At 35.4% G+C, this 18,716-nt stretch overlaps 1 protein-coding gene across 1 annotated transcript; it reads left to right on the top strand.

Annotated features, from left to right (window-relative positions):
• Positions 1-3,438: 3,438 nt before the first annotated feature.
• Positions 3,439-17,975, top strand: LOC121979944 (clathrin heavy chain 1-like). The gene is made up of 30 exons (XM_042531919.1): positions 3,439-3,638; positions 3,823-4,027; positions 5,191-5,279; positions 5,381-5,459; positions 5,560-5,687; positions 6,920-7,018; positions 7,131-7,239; positions 7,780-7,859; positions 7,986-8,213; positions 8,298-8,363; positions 10,489-10,605; positions 10,817-11,014; positions 11,152-11,268; positions 11,447-11,506; positions 12,245-12,331; positions 12,495-12,578; positions 12,649-12,783; positions 12,864-12,926; positions 13,004-13,108; positions 13,180-13,292; positions 13,383-13,635; positions 13,764-13,900; positions 13,981-14,259; positions 14,342-15,344; positions 15,452-15,937; positions 16,099-16,269; positions 16,338-16,523; positions 17,168-17,290; positions 17,397-17,507; positions 17,574-17,975. The coding sequence occupies exons 1-30, from the start codon at positions 3,594-3,596 to the stop codon at positions 17,730-17,732; spliced, it is 5,115 nt and encodes a 1,704-aa protein (XP_042387853.1). The 5' UTR covers positions 3,439-3,593; the 3' UTR covers positions 17,733-17,975.
• The last annotated feature ends 741 nt before the right edge of the window (positions 17,976-18,716 follow it).

Here is an 18,716-nt window from a genome sequence, read left to right as displayed (position 1 = left end):
GATGTGATCAACCAAGTCAGGTTAGGTCCTGTTGATTTTTAATCTCTGTGTCTAAATGTGCAGGAACTTAGGAGAACAGGAAACTAAGCAAAAGACGTAGATAGTGAGAAGAACGACACGAGAGAGAGCCGATGGGCTCGGTGCATCTGAGAGATGAGGTGCTGCAGTAGAGTATGCAAGCGAATGAGAAGGAGGCGTGCAGTGTTTTCGATGGATGAGAAGATGGAGCAAAAGATTGCTCGAAGGCTTGGGTTCGGGTGAGCCCTATTCCAGAAGGCCGAGATCACCCAAGTGGAGTCGGAGTCGGAGTGGAAGACCCGGATCTAAGCGAGTGGAACTAGAGCAAGAACCCGGACTTGGTCAGGGGGCCTAGGCTAGGATTTTTATCCGGATCACGTTAAACATGATCTGTTGTGACAGAGATAAAGTTTTATCCCCCTCCATGCGCCTGGAACCCTTCCAGGTGCCCCGACCAGGGTTATAAATATAGCCCCTGGTCCCAGAAGCTAAGATAGAACAAGAAGAACACTAGAGAACACTTGTTAGCGTTTCCTTTTGAGTTTAGCTTTCTAATTATGAGATTTAATTGTTGTAAGAGGCTTCTCCGCCTAGAAGAGATTTTTACTGAGCTTTTCATCTTTCTTAGATTAACAACCTCCCTAGTTATAACCATGTAAATCCGCTGCGCCTCTTCCTTTCGTTATTTAGTCTTTATTCCTTTTTATGCAAGTGTTAGTGTTAATTAAGTTATAAAAGTTTGAGGACTAAATGTTTGACAGGTAAGTGAAGGTAAGTCACTGAAGGAGAGTGACTAAGTGAGGACGCGTCTCGGTTGGAGGGACAATAGGCATCGATCCAATTTAGGTTAATTTTGAAAACCTAAATTGAGATCCTACTTAGATCCTGATCTAGAAGATAGGAACTAATTAATACTATGTTTATTGTGCTAACTTTGTTTTGCATATTTTTATTTGTTTTGAGCTAACATTGACTTATAGGATCAAATGACACAAATTCATCTCGAATGAATAGTAGTGAAAGTGCCTTCGAGCTGGCTGGAGGCGCCCTCGCGCGTGGGATGATGGCGCCTTGGCGCTAAAGGAAGGCGCCCTCGCGCCTTGGCCGAAGGCGCCTTAGAGCTGATGGAAGGTGCCTTAAATTAGATGAAAACGTTGCTTCGTTGTGGATAAGAAGTCGCTTCTTCGAGGATAAGCCTTGGGGTTGAAGGCACCTCCATGGGCATTAGAGGCGCCTCCAACAACCTACAAAAGGTTGGTTCGAGCAGCAAGAAGATGAGAAAAAAATTTGATCTTTTGTCATTCCTATTGCTCCGTCTACACTCCAATACTCTTCTATTCTTTTGAGAAGCTACTTCACCTAACACCGAGCTCGATCCTAGAAATTACAAGTGTTGGGTAACCTTTATTTTTACAGTCATTTCCTTTGCTATTGTTTCAAAGAAAAGTGTAGGGTTGTTACACTTTCCTTTCATACATTCTGTATTCGATTCTCTCTTTTGGCGGTTCTAGAAAAGGCTATTAGTGGATTATCCATCGATAGGTCCGAGAGACTTAGGTCTTGAAGTAGGAGTACATGAAGGCTCCGAACTAAGTAAAATTGACTGTGTCTTTTACTTTTCTGTTTCTATTTTTTCCTTCCACTGAGTTTACTTTATTTTTAAAATTAAAAGAAAAATTTTCAAAACTATGTGATTTACCTCCCTCTCTCACGTGTGTCTCGATCCAACATAAACTATTAAATTTTCGATGAGTATTATTGTTGTTTTTTTCTTCGTTGATACATAGTAATAATGTGATCCCATGATAAACATATAAGTGAAATTCACATGTATTATCATTAACAATCCCAACTAAACCTCTCCTCTCAGGGTGGTATGGTGGTTAATATTAGGTTGCAATGGTTACAAATAAAGTCTCACGTTGAAAACATATGGAAATGATCATGAACTTATAAGAAAAAGATATCTCTATTGGTATGAGGTATTTTGGGTAGAGCCTAAAAATAAAATTATGAGGACTTAGACCCAAAGTGGACAATATCATATCATTGTGGATATATCTTAATTCTTTTGGTCCTAATAATTGGTATTAAAGCCTGGACTGCTAGAAGGACTAACCGTCGACTGTGCACAAGAGTCATGGTCCAATCAAGCCATGTGGATGGAATAATTGACCTCTAACGAAGGAAGTGAGAGCTCTTATGTTTGGATCAAGATGACTAGACACCAGACAAAGAAGTCCTAGCTGTAGTTATGCAAGGAAGTCCTAATAGGTCGGTTGGACCGAGGGGCAGGAAAGTCTTAGTGAGTCAAGGATCAGATGACATCAAGTCGGTAGGCTTGAGGAGGAGGTCCTTCGTTTGAGGGGGGATTGTTGGGTTGCAGTGGTTGCAAACCAAGTCCCATGTTGAAAACATATGGAAAGGATCATAGACTTATAAGAGAAAAATATCTCTATTGATATGAGTCATTTTGGATAGAACCCAAAAATAAAATCATGAGAGCTTAGGTCTAAAATGGATAATATCATACTATTGTGGAAATATTTTAATTCTTTTTATCCTAACAGTTAAGACATGATTATTGTCATATTAGGTCATGGGGTCGAAAGTCGGCGCGTCTAAGCATACCTTCTCCTATGCCTTGACCACTGTACTAGCAACCCCATGTGACTTACTTCCTCCGTGTTGACCTAGAGACAAGTAGGTAGGGACGTTGGGGGTGAGTGAATCTCCTTTTACCATATTAACAATCCCAACTAAACGATTCACTTTTTGTTAAATTAAAATATTAAATATAAAGCCTCTCTTTCCTAATAGATGGTTAAACTAAAAACATTGGACTAATGTCTTTTTGATTTATCTTAATAATCGATGGAAAAATTCTATAGAATTGGATTAATTACTCCTAAAATTAGTTAACATAAGCTTAATAGATGATACCAATTATAAAAATAAAAAATAAAAAATAAAAAAAATACAAAAACCCCATTTGCAATCTCTTTTTACTCCATATGATATTTAAATAGTATTTTATTCCTTATACTAAGAAATATTATTAAAAAATAATAAATCAGATAATTGAGACAAGCTTCATTTAGAAATTTTTTTTTTTATAAATATATTATAACATATCTGAATGATAATTTAATACCTTTTACTCGACCATAACTCGGGCCTCAAAAATACCGTGAGATGAAGATGTCTATCATTAAAATTAATCCAGTAAAATTCTAAGAATATTATAAAATAAAATTATTCATAAGGGTTTTTATTTTATTTTATAAACTATGTGAGTAAAATGTAGTATTTTAAATTACAAGGTCAAAAAATAGATAAAATTCAAGGGGTTTTTTAAAAAAAGTTCAGGCATCTCTTTATTATTATTAGTATTCTTTATTAAAAAGAATCGGTGAATCATTTTTCAACTCCATGTTTCATTTCTTCCGCTCCATTTCTCTCCTCTCTCTCTCTGGCTTATAGGTTTCCGCTCGGCCAGATCTAAGCACGCTCCTTCAGATCCTTTCTCTGTCTGCACCGGCCGCCCGACCTAACCAAGCTCAAATCCAGCCTCCATGGCTGCGGCCAACGCGCCAATCGTGATGCAGGAGGTCTTGACGGTGAGTCTTCTCTTATTCTCCGCCGTGGCGCCGATCTGAGAAGTTAGGTTAATGATTCTGGCGATTTCGTGGAGGATAACTTAGACACTTCCGGATCCAATTGGACTAGATATTGATCTGTTGGAATTTCTATGCATTTTGTAATTCATATATTTCGAGCTCTTAAGTTTTTGGTGTTCTTCAGCTTCCGAGCATCGGGATCAATTCTCAGTTCATCACGTTCACGCATGTCACAATGGAATCGGACAAGTACATATGCGTCAGGGAAACGTCGCCGCAGAATAGCGTCGTTATTGTTGACATGAGCATGCCTATGCAACCTTTGAGGAGACCGATCACTGCAGACAGTGCTTTGATGAATCCCAACAGCAGAATTCTTGCCCTTAAAGGTATTTATGTTGACAAATCGTTTATGAGTGATTTCTTCTTATGTGCTTTTAGGTCTATCAATTTCATCACTTGAGTAGAGAATCTGTAAACTAGTTTGGTATCGACTTATTCATTGGACCTGTTATCTGTACTCCAAGCCATTTTAATTACTTCATTAAGTAAACAATTGAATAACAGGCAAAATTTTAGACTCTGCCCTAAGCTGTCGGAAATGATCTACTTTTTCCTTTGGTTCTCTCTAAATGAGTTTCAGTGGTTTTCGTTCCTAATTTCCCTTGATCTAGTTGAAGTTTCAGCTAATTTGAGTTAATTAAAATGCTATTTTCTCATGTACAATCTGAACAGGTTGTCCAAATAAGACATTTAAATCTGCTCGGTTACCAAGACAAAATATGGCAACTTTTGACTGGAAAATCTGCTATCACTAAACCCATGTTATTTTTTCGACTAGCTAATTTTCATTCCTTTTTTATCGGGTCTTGATTGAATACCTCAGCTAACTCCCCAAGGTTGAAATTAGAAACTAACAGTTGGCTATTTGAACGTCAACTTATGAACAAGCTTTCTATCTCTTTCTAAATTTATTCAATGGATTTGTGGCATTTTTTTTTCCTTTAAAGAATGCCACTATGTCATATCTCATATCTTGTGGAAGTAAAATGACCCTAGTGATTTATATATGGTAGTAAGAAATTAGCATTTCAGCATAAAGAAATAATGTTATCCTGACGGTGCTCAGTGACAGTTTTCAATCTATGTAACCTTCATAAAATGCTTTGAATGTGACATTTAATAATTAAAGAATGTATTTCTATTTCCAATGAGTCTGCTGTTCTCATATACTGACGGTGGATGTGTTAAGTATTAACTATATATTCCTTAACTAGCTATATATCTTGTGAAAGTTTTTCTTCTGGGTTGGCATCATTAGATACAAACAAGTTTCTTTTTAATTTTTCTTTGGTTAATTTGTAATATGAACATTTTTAAGTTAGCAACAATACTTTAGATCTTTGGAAAGTCAACTTTTTAATGTTTTAATTTGTTCAAACATAGAGGTCATATGGTTCTTCTCCTAAGTTTGTCAAACATTCATTAGACTGCTCCTGCAAGTGTTTTTTCTAGCCATGGACTGATAGCATGTAATCTGTTTAACTTGCAGCTCAAATTCCTGGAACCACTCAGGATCACTTGCAGGTGTTCAATATTGAGGCAAAGACTAAGATCAAATCTCATCAGATGCCTGAACAGGTAAACATTTAATGAATTCGAAGTTTTTTTTTTATCTGGCTTTTGATTTTTCTGTTTCTGGTGTTCAAGCTAATACTTTACTAGTTTGAAAAATTTTTCAGGTTGCTTTTTGGAAGTGGATCAGCCCAAAGATGTTGGGTCTCATTACACAAACTTCTGTGTATCATTGGTCCATAGAAGGTTATCTGTTGATTACTTAATTTGTTTCTTATGTTAACCAAAGGGTTGCATTGTAGTTCCTGAAAGTGATTTTTGAGCTATCATCATGAGTGCATTGCAGGTGAATCAGAGCCTGTTAAGATGTTTGATCGGGCAGCTAATTTAACGAATAATCAGATAATTAACTATAAATGTGATCCCTCAGAGAAATGGTTAGTTCTTATTGGAATTGCTCCGGGTGCTCCAGAGGTATTCTTCCTTTTGACTGTTCTGATGCTTATGTGGTTTGTGAAATTTCTTAATTTGTAATATTGGAAGTTTTTTTTGGTGATTCTTATAATGCTCATATGAGTGTGTAAGCGCCTGCATGTGCGTGTGAATGTTCTTTGTTAATTTTGAAGGATTATAAGCTGGGATACATGGGATATCATGTTGACCTATATAACTATTATCATTATTATTTTAAAAGCATGGTATTTACAATTAGAAAAAATTTCATTTTACCCCTGTACTTTTAATTTTTTTAAATGCACACTATACTTTGTTTCCTGTTGGTTTATTCCCTACACTTTCATATGCATTGCAGAAATATCTTGATAATTCACCGCTGTCATTTTATCTCTACATAGACACTCACCCATCCTCTTTGTTGTATGAAGAAATGACCATATGAATAGGGGGTGAATAAACAACACCTATGAAAGTGTGGAAGGTAAAACAATAATAGTGAATTTATAGAGGGCATTTTGACAACAAATAGAAGTGTTTAGGGGGTGTAAAATGGAAATAGTAGAACTACAGGGGCATTTTGAAAAAGAATTTAAAGTATGGCCGATAATATGAACTTTTCTTTTACAATTATAAGGTGGGAGTGCACTGGTAATTACTAAAGTTTCAGTTGATTATTTGGTCTTCGCAGAAACTGGATGGTACTTTTAACTTAAAGGCAAAATATGATATTACAGATTGTGCAGTTACGATAGGGTTCTCCTTCATAGGGTTCTGTTTAAGAAAGTGTTATATAACATTGAGAGGAGAGAATAGTTGATAACAAAATAATGACTGGAGAAAATGGAGAGAAGGAAAAGAAGAGAGAGTAATATAATTGATAACTTCATGATTCACTCTATGAGGGTTCAAAAGGAAAACCTAGTAAAGATGGGGTAGGATATAATAAAAAAATACAAGTTGCTCTTATGTAATTCAACCTTTTCTTTTTGAATAGAAACACGTTGCTCTATTCATTAAATTTTGGAAACACTCGTTTTCTTCAAGGATGATGAAAAAGTAATCAATCAGAGAGCATTGTCACTGTTCTTTGTCTTATTCTGGAATCCTGTATAGTAACTGTTTCTTTGTCCTTTTCGACTTTTTTGTTGTTCTTCATTAATGTGCAGTAAATTAATGCTTTTACTCTTTGAAAAAACAATTTGGATTCAGTAATGCACTTTCTTTATGTAATGAATTAATGTTGGTTGCAGAAACCACAGCTGGTGAAAGGAAATATGCAGCTCTATTCTGTAGATCAGCAGCGTAGTCAAGCACTTGAAGCACATGCTGCATCATTTACCACATTTAAGGTATTTTTCTACTTTTCAGTTGCTCTGTGATCTTCTCACTGGTCCCTGATAATATTCATTTATTTCATTTTTTTTAATCTGTTCTTGATTTCATGAATTTTTTTTTCTATAGGTGGTTGGGAATGAGAATCCCTCCATTCTTATTTCATTTGCCTCAAAGTCTAGTAATGCTGGACAAATTACTTCGAAGTTACACGTCATAGAACTTGGAGCCCAACCAGGTATCTTGATTATTTATAATCATTGAGATTAGTTTCTATAGTTTGAGATTTTGTCAAGAATGTTACATACTAAAGAGGACAATCTTTCTAAATATTTTCCCTGTGTAATTGGATTAAAAATCATTTTCATTAAAAACATTGTTAAATAGAAATATATCATTTGCATAAAGAGCTTATTGCCCACAGTGCAAGTAGAAAAAAAATCTCTATTTTGTTTTTTGTTTAATTTGGAATTCAGAGATCATTATTTTGAGATATTGCCTTTCTTTGTTATGCTTATGTGGTTAAAAATCATCTATTTTTTTTTTTTTTGGAGCTTAATATTTAAGAAATCTCTACGAATACAATGATGAATGATTTTTTCTATGGGAAACTGTTAAGAGGAACAGAAACAGTAGAATAGTTATTGGTCAATCTTTGTCTTTTGAAAACCAAGAAACTAACTAAAATATCATATCTGAATGATGACACATTTTCATTTGGAGTTTTTACCAGCTTTTGTTTTGATTCTGATTCCTTGTGAAATATAATCTCTATCAGGAAAGCCAGGATTTACCAAGAAACAAGCAGATCTGTTCTTCCCACCAGATTTTGCAGATGATTTTCCAGTAGCAATGCAGGTGATGATGAAGCAATCTCCAATATCTTTCAACTCTAATGAAGTTTTTTTTTTTTCCTATTTTGTTATTGTTTCTTTTTGATTTTTTTGTATCTCAGTGTTACAAATTGTTGTTCATTTTTGGCAGATCTCTCAAAAATACAGCTTGATATATGTTATTACAAAGCTTGGTTTGTTGTTTGTTTATGATCTAGAAACTGCATCGGCAGTTTACAGAAATCGAATCAGCCCAGATCCTATATTTCTCACCTCAGAGGCTGCAAGTATTGGTGGTTTTTATGCAATTAATAGGAAGGGTCAGGTGCTTCGGGCAACTGTAAATGAAACAACTATTATTCCATTTATCAGTGGCCAAGTATGTCAATCTGTCTGCATTTTCTTTGATTTTTAATTTTTTTTTGATATATTATTATTAACATTATGTGTCTTTACTTATTAGTTAAACAATCTGGAGCTTGCTGTTAACCTTGCAAAACGAGGAAACCTTCCCGGGGCAGAGAATTTGGTAATCTCAAATTTTTAGTTCTGTACGTTTATATATATTTGAAGGGGAGTCTTGGCGCAACGGTAAAGTTGTTGCTTTGTGGCCAAAAGGTCACGGGTTCAAATCCTGAAAACAACCTCTTGCAAAAAGCAGGGTAAGACTGCGTACAATGGATCCTTCCCCGGGACCCCGCATGACGGGAGCTTCGTGCACCGGGCTGTCCTTTTTTTTAGTTACTGCAAACACACCAATATATATTCCTTGCCCATTTCACTTTTATGAATTTTGCCTAATCCTGATTAGACTGTTAAATTTATATCAATACTGAACCTCCTTTGTATAAATACTGGACATCCTTTTTGTCTTGCTTTATCTTAGTCGTCTTAAGGCATCCATGAATTGCCATCTTTTTTAAATAATCAATTTCTTAAATTCATTCTGGATGAGTTATCATTATTCTTCATGTTTCGTTTAGATATTTTTTTAATTGCCTTTGTGCTACTACAAAAAAGTTAACACACATCCATAGAAATAGTAATTGCATATAAACCAAAGAACTTATGATGAACTTTGGTTACTGATTGCGCTGAAATCTTGAAACTAAAGAATCTTGAACAGCATTTGTGCATTAACAAATAACAGTGTACAGATTACTATCACTATGATTACATGTGATAATGGTAACCCTGCATTGCAGCTTTTGCACTGTAATAACTTTTTTTCTTAAAAATTTATTAGGAATATTGCATTGATGTCTGTCTGAGCAAAACATTAATTTAATTTCAATAGGTATAAATAATAAAGTTTAGAAAAAAACTTGGAAACCTGATTCAACCCTAAATTCAATCTCCTTTTATTAAGGTTAAATCAGGATTTGGGAATTTTGCTTGGTATTTATGTTTTAGATTGAGTTTTGGCTTTATCAGAAAACTTGAAGTACTGACTCCACTCAAGACTCGTTATCATTGTCATCCACTGAAGTCTATTAAAAAGAAATAAAAAACACATTTGATTGATGGAGTTAAAATAGCTAAAATTATATAAACAAGGAAAACTTAAAAAAAAAAATTAAAATGGAGACCAAGAAAGTCATAGGCACAGTTTAAAACATTTTGTAAGTAAGTTCTATACTTTAGTATGAGAGATAAGGAGAAAAGTATTTATTGGATTGCTAAAAGCTAGAGGAAAGAAATATAGGGATTTAGGTAATGTTAGCTGTATAAGGATTTTTTTTTAAATGAGAAATATTAGGATTGTTATGATTCATGTTGAGTGAATTTGCTTAATACTTATGCAAAAATTTATTTCTTTTTTTGTTAAAAAGCAATTTTAACAATCTATTTTTTTCTTTCTTTTTTATTTCAATATAGACTAGTGTAGCTTAATGTTTTACTTTTTCTTAAGCATTTTTGTTCACATTCTATGTCTTCACTTGTTAAGGATTCTTCCTTCATCTCATGGTTAACTTTGACATTTTACTCTGATTGGCCATTATAACTCTATCGCATATTCATTGTTATTTTATAATAAATTTTATTTTTTTTCTAGCATATTGGAGTTAATTTAATTTTTAATGGGTTAGATTTATTTTTAGTTGGTCATAACTAACTCTTAATGATTTTTCATTCTTATTTCTAGAATAGTATAAAATAATATTCTATCCGAATCATATTGAATTGAACTGAATCATCATGTTTTTTTTTTTTTACTTTTGATTCATACATAAGAATCGTATAAATTGTATTGTATGATAGGAATTGGGAATCACATGATTCTAACTATGTGCTCGGAATATATGTATGGTTAATGTTTCTTCTATCATTAAGCATGAGGTGAATTTTTTTCCTATAAACTGTTCTCACAGGTGTTGCATTTAGAACTTCTGTGGAATGCCAAGCTGTTTGATGTTTTTGTTAATACTTGAATTTATAAAAAGATTTGCCTTTACTTCAATTCTCATGTATTGCAGGTATATGATTATTTGGAATATTTTCTCCTTGTATTTATTCTTGTCTACAATTGGAGATAAGTGTAATGATGATCAATGACTGCCTTCTGTTTTTATCACTACAGTGTTTTCTTTTAGCATGCATTCACTCCAAGCACTGTGATAAGTTTCTATAATTATATACGGTTGTGTTTCCAGGTTGTACAGAGGTTCCAAGAACTTTTTTCTCAAACAAAATATAAGGAAGCTGCTGAACTTGCTGCAGAATCTCCACAAGGAATACTTCGAACTCCTGAGACTGTTGCAAAGTTTCAGGTCACACTTTTTATCGGCTTCTGTTATTGGATTTTTTTAAGCAATCAGTGCATGTTTTATAATTGAAGAATGCTCTTGAATTCATATGTTAGTTAATGTTTGGGCACTTTTCTGTGCAAAAAACAAATGTTTTCCTCTTGTCAATATATTTGTCATGTGCCTTTAAGTTTGGGAGTCAGCAATAATACTGGTGTTTCTATATGCTTAGCAGAGTGTTCCAGTCCAACCTGGGCAGACACCACCATTGCTGCAGTATTTTGGGACATTATTAACGAGAGGAAAGCTTAATGCCTTTGAATCTTTGGAGTTATCTCGTCTTGTTGTTAACCAGAACAAAAAGAACTTATTGGAGAATTGGTTGGCTGAAGACAAGCTTGAGTGTAGTGAAGAACTTGGGGATCTTGTCAAGGTAATTGTTATTATTTATAGAGGCATTACAAGGAGTGGCAATTAAATCTGCTCCAGTAGCATAAACAATGTGATGCAATTTTGTAGCAATATACAGAGTTGTATTCCTGTAGTTTTAGTAACAATGGTTTACTGTAGACTGTGGATAACGATCTGGCACTGAAAATTTATATAAAAGCAAGGGTCACACCAAAAGTTGTTGCTGCTTTTGCTGAACGACGGGAATTTGATAAGATTCTTATTTATTCGAAGCAGGTAAAACTTTGCTCTTGCAAATTATCCTAAAGATATCCGTTAGACTCTCAGGATTATTTCCCTGGTTCATGTTAATCAGGAATTGATTTTGCTATTGTACTCCTTGCTTTATATAAACAAAACCCTTGTTTGATTCCAGGTAATAGTTCGACTTTACTAATCTTGTTACCAATTGCAGGTTGGTTACACACCAGATTATCTTTTCCTCCTCCAGACAATTCTCAGGACAGATCCTCAGGTAAGAGATTGTTCAGATGCAACTTTGTAAATAAATTGTATAGATGGCTCTATTGTGTCGTAATAATTCGGAATATTGATGTAGTAATTTGTATAATATTTTCTTGATGTGGAAAACTCAGCCATCAGTCATAGAGGTTTGGATGGGTGATATATGTACATGAAGATGGCCAACAGTCAGAATAAGGTTCAGTCTGCATGCATTCACCGAACTTATCCAATGAGAAACTGGCATGTGTCCTGTCATGACCTGTTATAGTGCTCAACAGAGCTGTAGGAGGATGACTTCCCATCACTTCAGACATGCAATCTCCGTTCAGTCTAACCCACTTACAACCTTCTCCACCTCAACCCACTTAACCTCAGAAGCCATTTGGCTTGCTCTATGGCCCAACTTTATCTCAACTCTTATATCTAGGATCAATTTGACACCTATTCACCTCAAGCACGCTACTCGCCTCAACAAAACTCATATTGATTGAACTACAAACAGTTTGACCAATCCTAACCTAATCCTCCATTCGCTTCAAGTGAGCTCCAAGTTGTTTTGGCTGAATTGCGCCCCCCCTTGACTACCTCTGGCTGTATTCCTCCCATCCTATCTCCTATAGTGAACTCTTCCCAACTGTGGTCTGAGCTACTAGTAGATTTCTATGTTTGTTATAGTTTGACCATAACATTTCTATTTTCTATTATCTCCTGTCACCATATTTAATTATTCAACACAATTTTCTTTCAGGGAGCAGTCAATTTTGCCCTTATGATGTCTCAAATGGAGGGAGGCTGTCCAGTTGATTACAACACAATCACAGATCTTTTTCTTCAGGTTCATATGCTTCTCTTTCTAATTATGGTTTTCTGCAAAATTTTTATAAGTTATTTATTAAGATATCAGAGATCTTGCAGGATAATAATAGTCAAACTTTGTTGGCTAATTTTCCCTTTTAGCATTCATTAATTTGCTCAGATGGTGGTTTTCTTTCTGTTAGAGAAATCTGATCCGTGAGGCAACAGCTTTCCTTTTAGATGTCTTGAAGCCAAATTTACCTGAGCATGCTTTTCTTCAAACCAAGGTAACACTTAAGTTCAAAAATGTGTAGTATTATTTTAAAATCATTTTTACTGATGTCTAGACTATTGCAGGTTTTAGAGATTAATTTGGTGACATATCCAAATGTTGCGGATGCTATTTTGGCCAATGGAATGTTTAGTCATTATGATCGCCCTCGAATTGCTCAACTTTGTGAAAAAGCTGGCTTATATATCCGAGCCCTTCAGGTGGAATTAATTACAGAGATTATCTTTGCTAGCTAATTTTATGAATTATAAATTAGTAATCAAATGTATTTTGGCTGCAGCACTACTCAGAGTTACCTGATATAAAACGTGTTATTGTTAATACTCATGCCATTGAGCCACAGGTTCTTTTCGCTTACATAATTTATTTTGTAGCGACATATATGTTTGAAATATTAAGTCAATAATTATCTCACTACAGGCTCTTGTTGAGTTCTTTGGAACGCTGTCAAAGGAGTGGGCTCTAGAGTGCATGAAAGACCTTTTACTTGTTAATTTGAGAGGGAACCTTCAGATAATTGTGCAGGTGCCCTTTTGTATGCAGTAGATGTTTGGGTTGTTGTTTTTCTAGTTTCATAACATCCTTCCTTTTTGCAGGCTGCTAAGGAATATTCAGAGCAGTTAGGTGTTGATGCCTGCATAAAACTATTTGAGCAATTTAAGTCATATGAAGGCCTTTACTTTTTCTTGGGATCTTATTTGAGCTCCAGGTACTTCTTGAGATGAGAAGTGTTAAGGGATTGTGTTTTGTGAACATGAAAGGAAAAGCTGATTTTTTAATTTTTTTTTAATTTGAATAGTGAAGATCCAGATATACACTTCAAATATATTGAGGCAGCGGCAAAAACTGGACAGTTAAAAGAGGTCGAACGTGTGACAAGAGAATCCAACTTCTATGACCCTGAGAAAACAAAGAATTTTCTGATGGAAGCCAAACTTCCCGATGCAAGGCCTTTGATCAATGTCTGCGATCGTTTTGGTTTTGTGCCTGATTTGACTCATTATTTATACACAAACAACATGCTTCGTTATATTGAAGGTTATGTTCAGAAAGTAAGATATTCATTTAAGCTGCATTCTTGTGTGTTATAATTTGCATTGATCAGCTAACTGCAGTTATTACAGGTTTAGACATTTATCAATAAGGTCATTTATCATTTATTCTTTCGTTATATTCATAGGTAAACCCAGGAAATGCCCCCATGGTCGTGGGGCAGCTGCTGGATGATGAATGTCCTGAAGATTTCATCAAAGGTTTGATTCTTTCTGTCCGGTCTCTCCTTCCAGTTGAGCCCCTTGTGGCTGAGTGTGAGAAGAGGTATGTGGTTTATACATTATATGCCCTGAGAAATACTCTTTTTGCAAATTGAATTCTACTTATCATCAAATGGAAAGCAGGAACCGTTTGCGTTTGCTCACACAATTTCTGGAACATCTTGTAAGTGAGGGGAGCCAAGATGTGCACGTGCATAATGCTCTGGGAAAAATTATTATAGACAGCAACAACAACCCAGAGCATTTTCTTACCACTAACCCCTACTATGATTCACGTGTTGTTGGCAAATATTGTGAGAAACGGGATCCTACTCTTGCTGTTGTTGCATACAGACGAGGTCAATGTGACGATGAACTAATAAATGTCACTAACAAAAATTCATTGTTCAAGCTTCAAGCCAGGTAGGATTTGGTGTTTATTTAAAATTTACCTTGTTAGTTCTCTCTCTTTATGGTTATGATTCACTATATTCTTTGGTGACAGATATGTAGTTGAAAGGATGGATGCTGACATGTGGGAGAAAGTTCTTCAGCCTGAAAATGAATATAGAAGACAGCTTATTGATCAAGTTGTTTCTACTGCATTGCCTGAGAGCAAGAGTCCAGAGCAAGTCTCTGCAGCTGTTAAAGCTTTCATGACTGCTGATCTTCCACATGAACTGATTGAACTACTTGAGAAAATTGTGCTACAGAATTCTGCCTTTAGTGGAAACTTCAATTTGCAGAACCTGCTGATTTTAACAGCTATCAAAGCAGATCCACCAAGGGTCATGGATTACATTAACAGATTAGATAATTTTGATGGCCCTGCAGTTGGTGAGGTAGCTGTTGAAGCACAACTATATGAGGAAGCCTTTGCCATCTTCAAGAAATTCAATTTAAATGTTCAGGCTGTCAATGTCCTTTTGGACAACATCCAAAGCATAGAGAGAGCTGTAGAGTTTGCTTTCCGTGTTGAGGAAGATGCTGTATGGAGCCAGGTTGCCAAAGCTCAATTACGGGAGGGCTTAGTAAGTGATGCTATTGAGTCTTTCATTCGTGCTGACGATGAAACCCAATTCCATGATGTCATTCGAGCTGCTGAAGATGCCAATGTTTATCATGATCTTGTGAAGTACTTGCTGATGGTTAGGCAGAAGCTCAAAGAACCAAAAGTGGATGGCGAACTTATATTTGCTTATGCTAAGATTGATAGGCTAGGTGACATTGAGGAGTTCATTCTAATGCCAAATGTTGCTAACCTTCAAACCGTAGGAGACAGATTGTTCGATGATGCTCTTTATGAAGCTGCTAAAATAATTTTTGCTTTTATTTCCAACTGGGCCAAATTGGCTTGCACACTTGTTAAGCTGAAACAGTTCCAGGGTGCTGTTGATGCTGCTCGCAAAGCGAATAGCTCAAAGACATGGAAGGAAGTTTGTTTTGCTTGTGTTGATGCTGAGGAGTTTCGCTTGGCGCAAATATGCGGTCTAAATATAATTATCCAGGTAGTTTTTCCTCATATCAACACTCCCCTCTACTACATTTCCTAGGCTATTAAGATGATACTGTATTCTAAGTGGTAGCTCACTTTATTTGCTGATGTACATTTTAGGTGGATGACTTGGAAGAGGTCAGCGAATATTATCAGAACAGAGGTTGCTTCAACGAATTAATTTCCCTTATGGAGAGTGGACTTGGTCTGGAACGTGCACACATGGGCATATTTACAGAATTGGGAGTCTTATATGCTAGATATAGACCAGAGAAACTTATGGAGCACATTAAACTTTTCTCAACCCGTTTGAATATCCCCAAGCTTATCCGTGCTTGTGATGAGCAACAGCACTGGAAAGAGCTAACCTATTTGTATATACAATATGATGAATTTGACAATGCTGCCACAACTATTATGAATCATTCTCCAGATGCGTGGGATCATATGCAGTTCAAAGATGTCATTGTTAAAGTTGCAAATGTTGAGCTCTATTACAAGGCTGTACATTTCTACTTCCAAGAACATCCTGACCTTATTAATGATGTTTTGCATGTGCTGGCACTCCGTGTGGACCACACTCGGGTTGTAGATATCATGCGAAAGGTGCCAACTTTTCCTAATTTTTTGTGGGTGCACTTCTTTTATTTCAAATCAGACTGGTTGGTTTTTGCGAACAACTTTAAATCAGGCTGTTTTTTTAGAATTTTTTTTTAGTTTAAATAAGGTTAGACAGGAGTTATTTCTCTAATACTTTATTACTTCAGGCTGGCCACTTGCATCTTGTCAAGCCATATATGATAGCTGTTCAAAGTAACAATGTGTCTGCTGTTAATGAGGCCTTAAATGAAATTTATGTTGAGGAGGAAGACTATGACAGATTACGCGAATCAGTTGACTTGCATGACAATTTTGATCAGATTGGCCTTGCACAAAGGGTAAATTGTTGTTGTCAACATTCTATATTCATGGATCTTCTCCTTAAAACTGTCTTTTCCAAATCTAGATTGAAAAACATGAGCTTCTTGAGATGCGAAGAATTGCTGCTTATATCTATAAGAAAGCTGGAAGGTGGAAGCAATCCATTGCGTTGTCCAAGAAAGACAAACTTTACAAAGATGCAATGGAGACTTGTTCACAGTCTGGTGATCATGAAGTTTCAGAAGAATTGCTTGTTTATTTCATCGAACAGGTAGAATAGATCATTTCAAGCAAAAAGGCTCTCAAAGAATGCTTCATTTCTAAAATAATTTTTATTAGTATATCAAAAACTAGTCATGATTATTTGATCCGTGAAGTTACCATTAAAAAGATGGATTTTCTTTTGAAAATTTTCTATTTTCTATTTCTTCATTAGTGAGTTTGGTTTCATAACACTTGATTTAGCAGTTTGTATCAACTATTTCCACATCTTGAGCAGCTAATATATATTGTCCAATGTTGGTGATATGTGCACATCTTGGTTGGAAGTGCCATACCAACCTTGCGATGCTAGTTTTTTACTTTATTGGAAAATACAATTTCAAATTAACAAATTGCAGTTCCTCATACTCAGAATGAGTGTTGCAAGGTAGTCAAAATTACTAAATACAGTTTTACTTGAACAAAATGATGTTTCAAGTATGACCAGTGACGACAAAAACTGCTTTAGCGGAGTATTTTTACAGCAAAATTTGGTTTATGGTTTCTTCTGGGTATATTAAGTCTAGTGATTTTACTCGTGCAGCTACTGAATAGTCTGTATCTTCATATCTAGTAGGGAATAAAACATATGAGGTCATTTGCATTTTTTCTTCAGAAGTTGTAGCTTATGCATTGCTTGGTTTTGTATTACAGGGAAAGAAAGAATGCTTTGCTGCTTGTCTCTTCATCTGTTATGATTTGATCCGTCCTGATGTTGCCCTTGAACTTGCCTGGATCAACAATATGATTGATTTTGCTTTCCCATACTTACTACAGGTGATCTGTTTTGACCTTCCAATTTGTTTTAATATATTTCGCTTCACTATGTTTTGGAAATTATCCCTTCAAATAAGTGTAATCATGTCATGTGTTCTATTCACAGTTTATTCGTGAGTACGCTAGTAAAGTTGATGAGCTTGTAAAGTATAAAATTGAATCACAACTTGAGGAGAAAACAAAAGAAAAGGAAGAAAAAGATTTGGTTGCACAACAGGTACCCAATGTTTTCCTGGTTGCTGTCTCGCAAGTTTTGATTTTAACTAGGTTTGATTCTCTGCAGAATATGTACGCCCAGTTGCTGCCCCTTGCATTACCAGCTCCGCCTGGCATGGGAGGTCCTATGGGAGGAGGTTATGGACCTCCACCAGTACCGCCAATGGGAGGCATGGGAATGCCACCCATGCCACCTTTTGGCATGCCTCCAATGGGGAGTTACTGAGATTCACACTTGATGTAAACTCAATTTAGAAGAATGTATCTCCTGATGCCTCGAGGGTTGTAATGGATTGACGCTACAGACTACTGTCTTGCTGTTGATGTTGGTGTTTTCAAGCATCTCTTATTCTTTATGTTATAGTGATTGACTGCCATAGGCTGAACTGCAGGTTTTATATGGTCATTATTGAGGATTTTGTATAGGACCGCTTGAAGCAGAGTAAACAGTTATTCTTATTTCCATTTAGTCATTCTGGTATTTGCACCCCTATTTAGTATTTTGTAGAATGCTTATACTACCCTATGAAAAGTTATCTATAATCCGAGGACTGGTTGATATTTATTATTCAGGTAATGCGTGGGAGAACAAATTGGAATTTCTTTGGATTAAGAGTTTCGAACCACTTTGAGGTGAGTGTACTGCTTGCAAGCTTACCTTTTTTTTTCGTTGTTTTTCTAAAAAATAAAAATCATACAAAAATTCAAGGTACTATTAATTTGGAAGGCATCTTGTCTTAACTGAATTGTGGATTATGATTTTTTGTTTGTCATTCGCAAATAAATGATATGATGGACCTGCTCGGTATTAAGAGAAATATATAGTGTCTTGTTCTGCACAAGTTTTCCTATTTTGTCGTCACTCGTGATTTCTAATAAATCTAACTCTTCGCTGACATATATAAAATAATTGCTAGTCCATCTCATTTCTATTTGGCCAATTAATATCAATTTTCGTACAAATTAGTTTGCCTTCAAAAAATATGCCAAATTGGCTTTATTGCATTTTTTAATTTTGGGAAAGGTGTAGATGACAAAGGGAACTTTGTATTCGTAATTTATTTACTGAAATACAATTCGTATTATAATTCAACTACGGCACGTATTTGCTCTAATATATATGGTAATATCAACAATTGAATGCTGCACCCAATAGGATGCTACAATCAAACATTGACATGCCGTTTAATTGATGCTTAATAAACATGAA

Source organism: Zingiber officinale, chromosome 5A (assembly GCF_018446385.1).
Source record: "Zingiber officinale cultivar Zhangliang chromosome 5A, Zo_v1.1, whole genome shotgun sequence".
NCBI classification, from domain to species: domain Eukaryota; kingdom Viridiplantae; phylum Streptophyta; class Magnoliopsida; order Zingiberales; family Zingiberaceae; genus Zingiber; species Zingiber officinale.
Note: the sequence above shows the minus strand (reverse complement) of the source record. Positions and strands in the feature narration are given on the sequence as shown.

Bases quoted from the DNA above. Each gene is read 5' to 3' on its own strand.
- LOC121979944 (XM_042531919.1), top strand. From the start codon at position 3,594: ATGGCTGCGGCCAACGCGCCAATCGTGATGCAGGAGGTCTTGACG. The intron at 12,579-12,648 runs GTAACACTTAAG...AGACTATTGCAG, and splicing joins ATGCTTTTCTTCAAACCAAG to GTTTTAGAGATTAATTTGGT. The intron at 17,291-17,396 runs GTGATCTGTTTT...TTCTATTCACAG, and splicing joins CTTTCCCATACTTACTACAG to TTTATTCGTGAGTACGCTAG.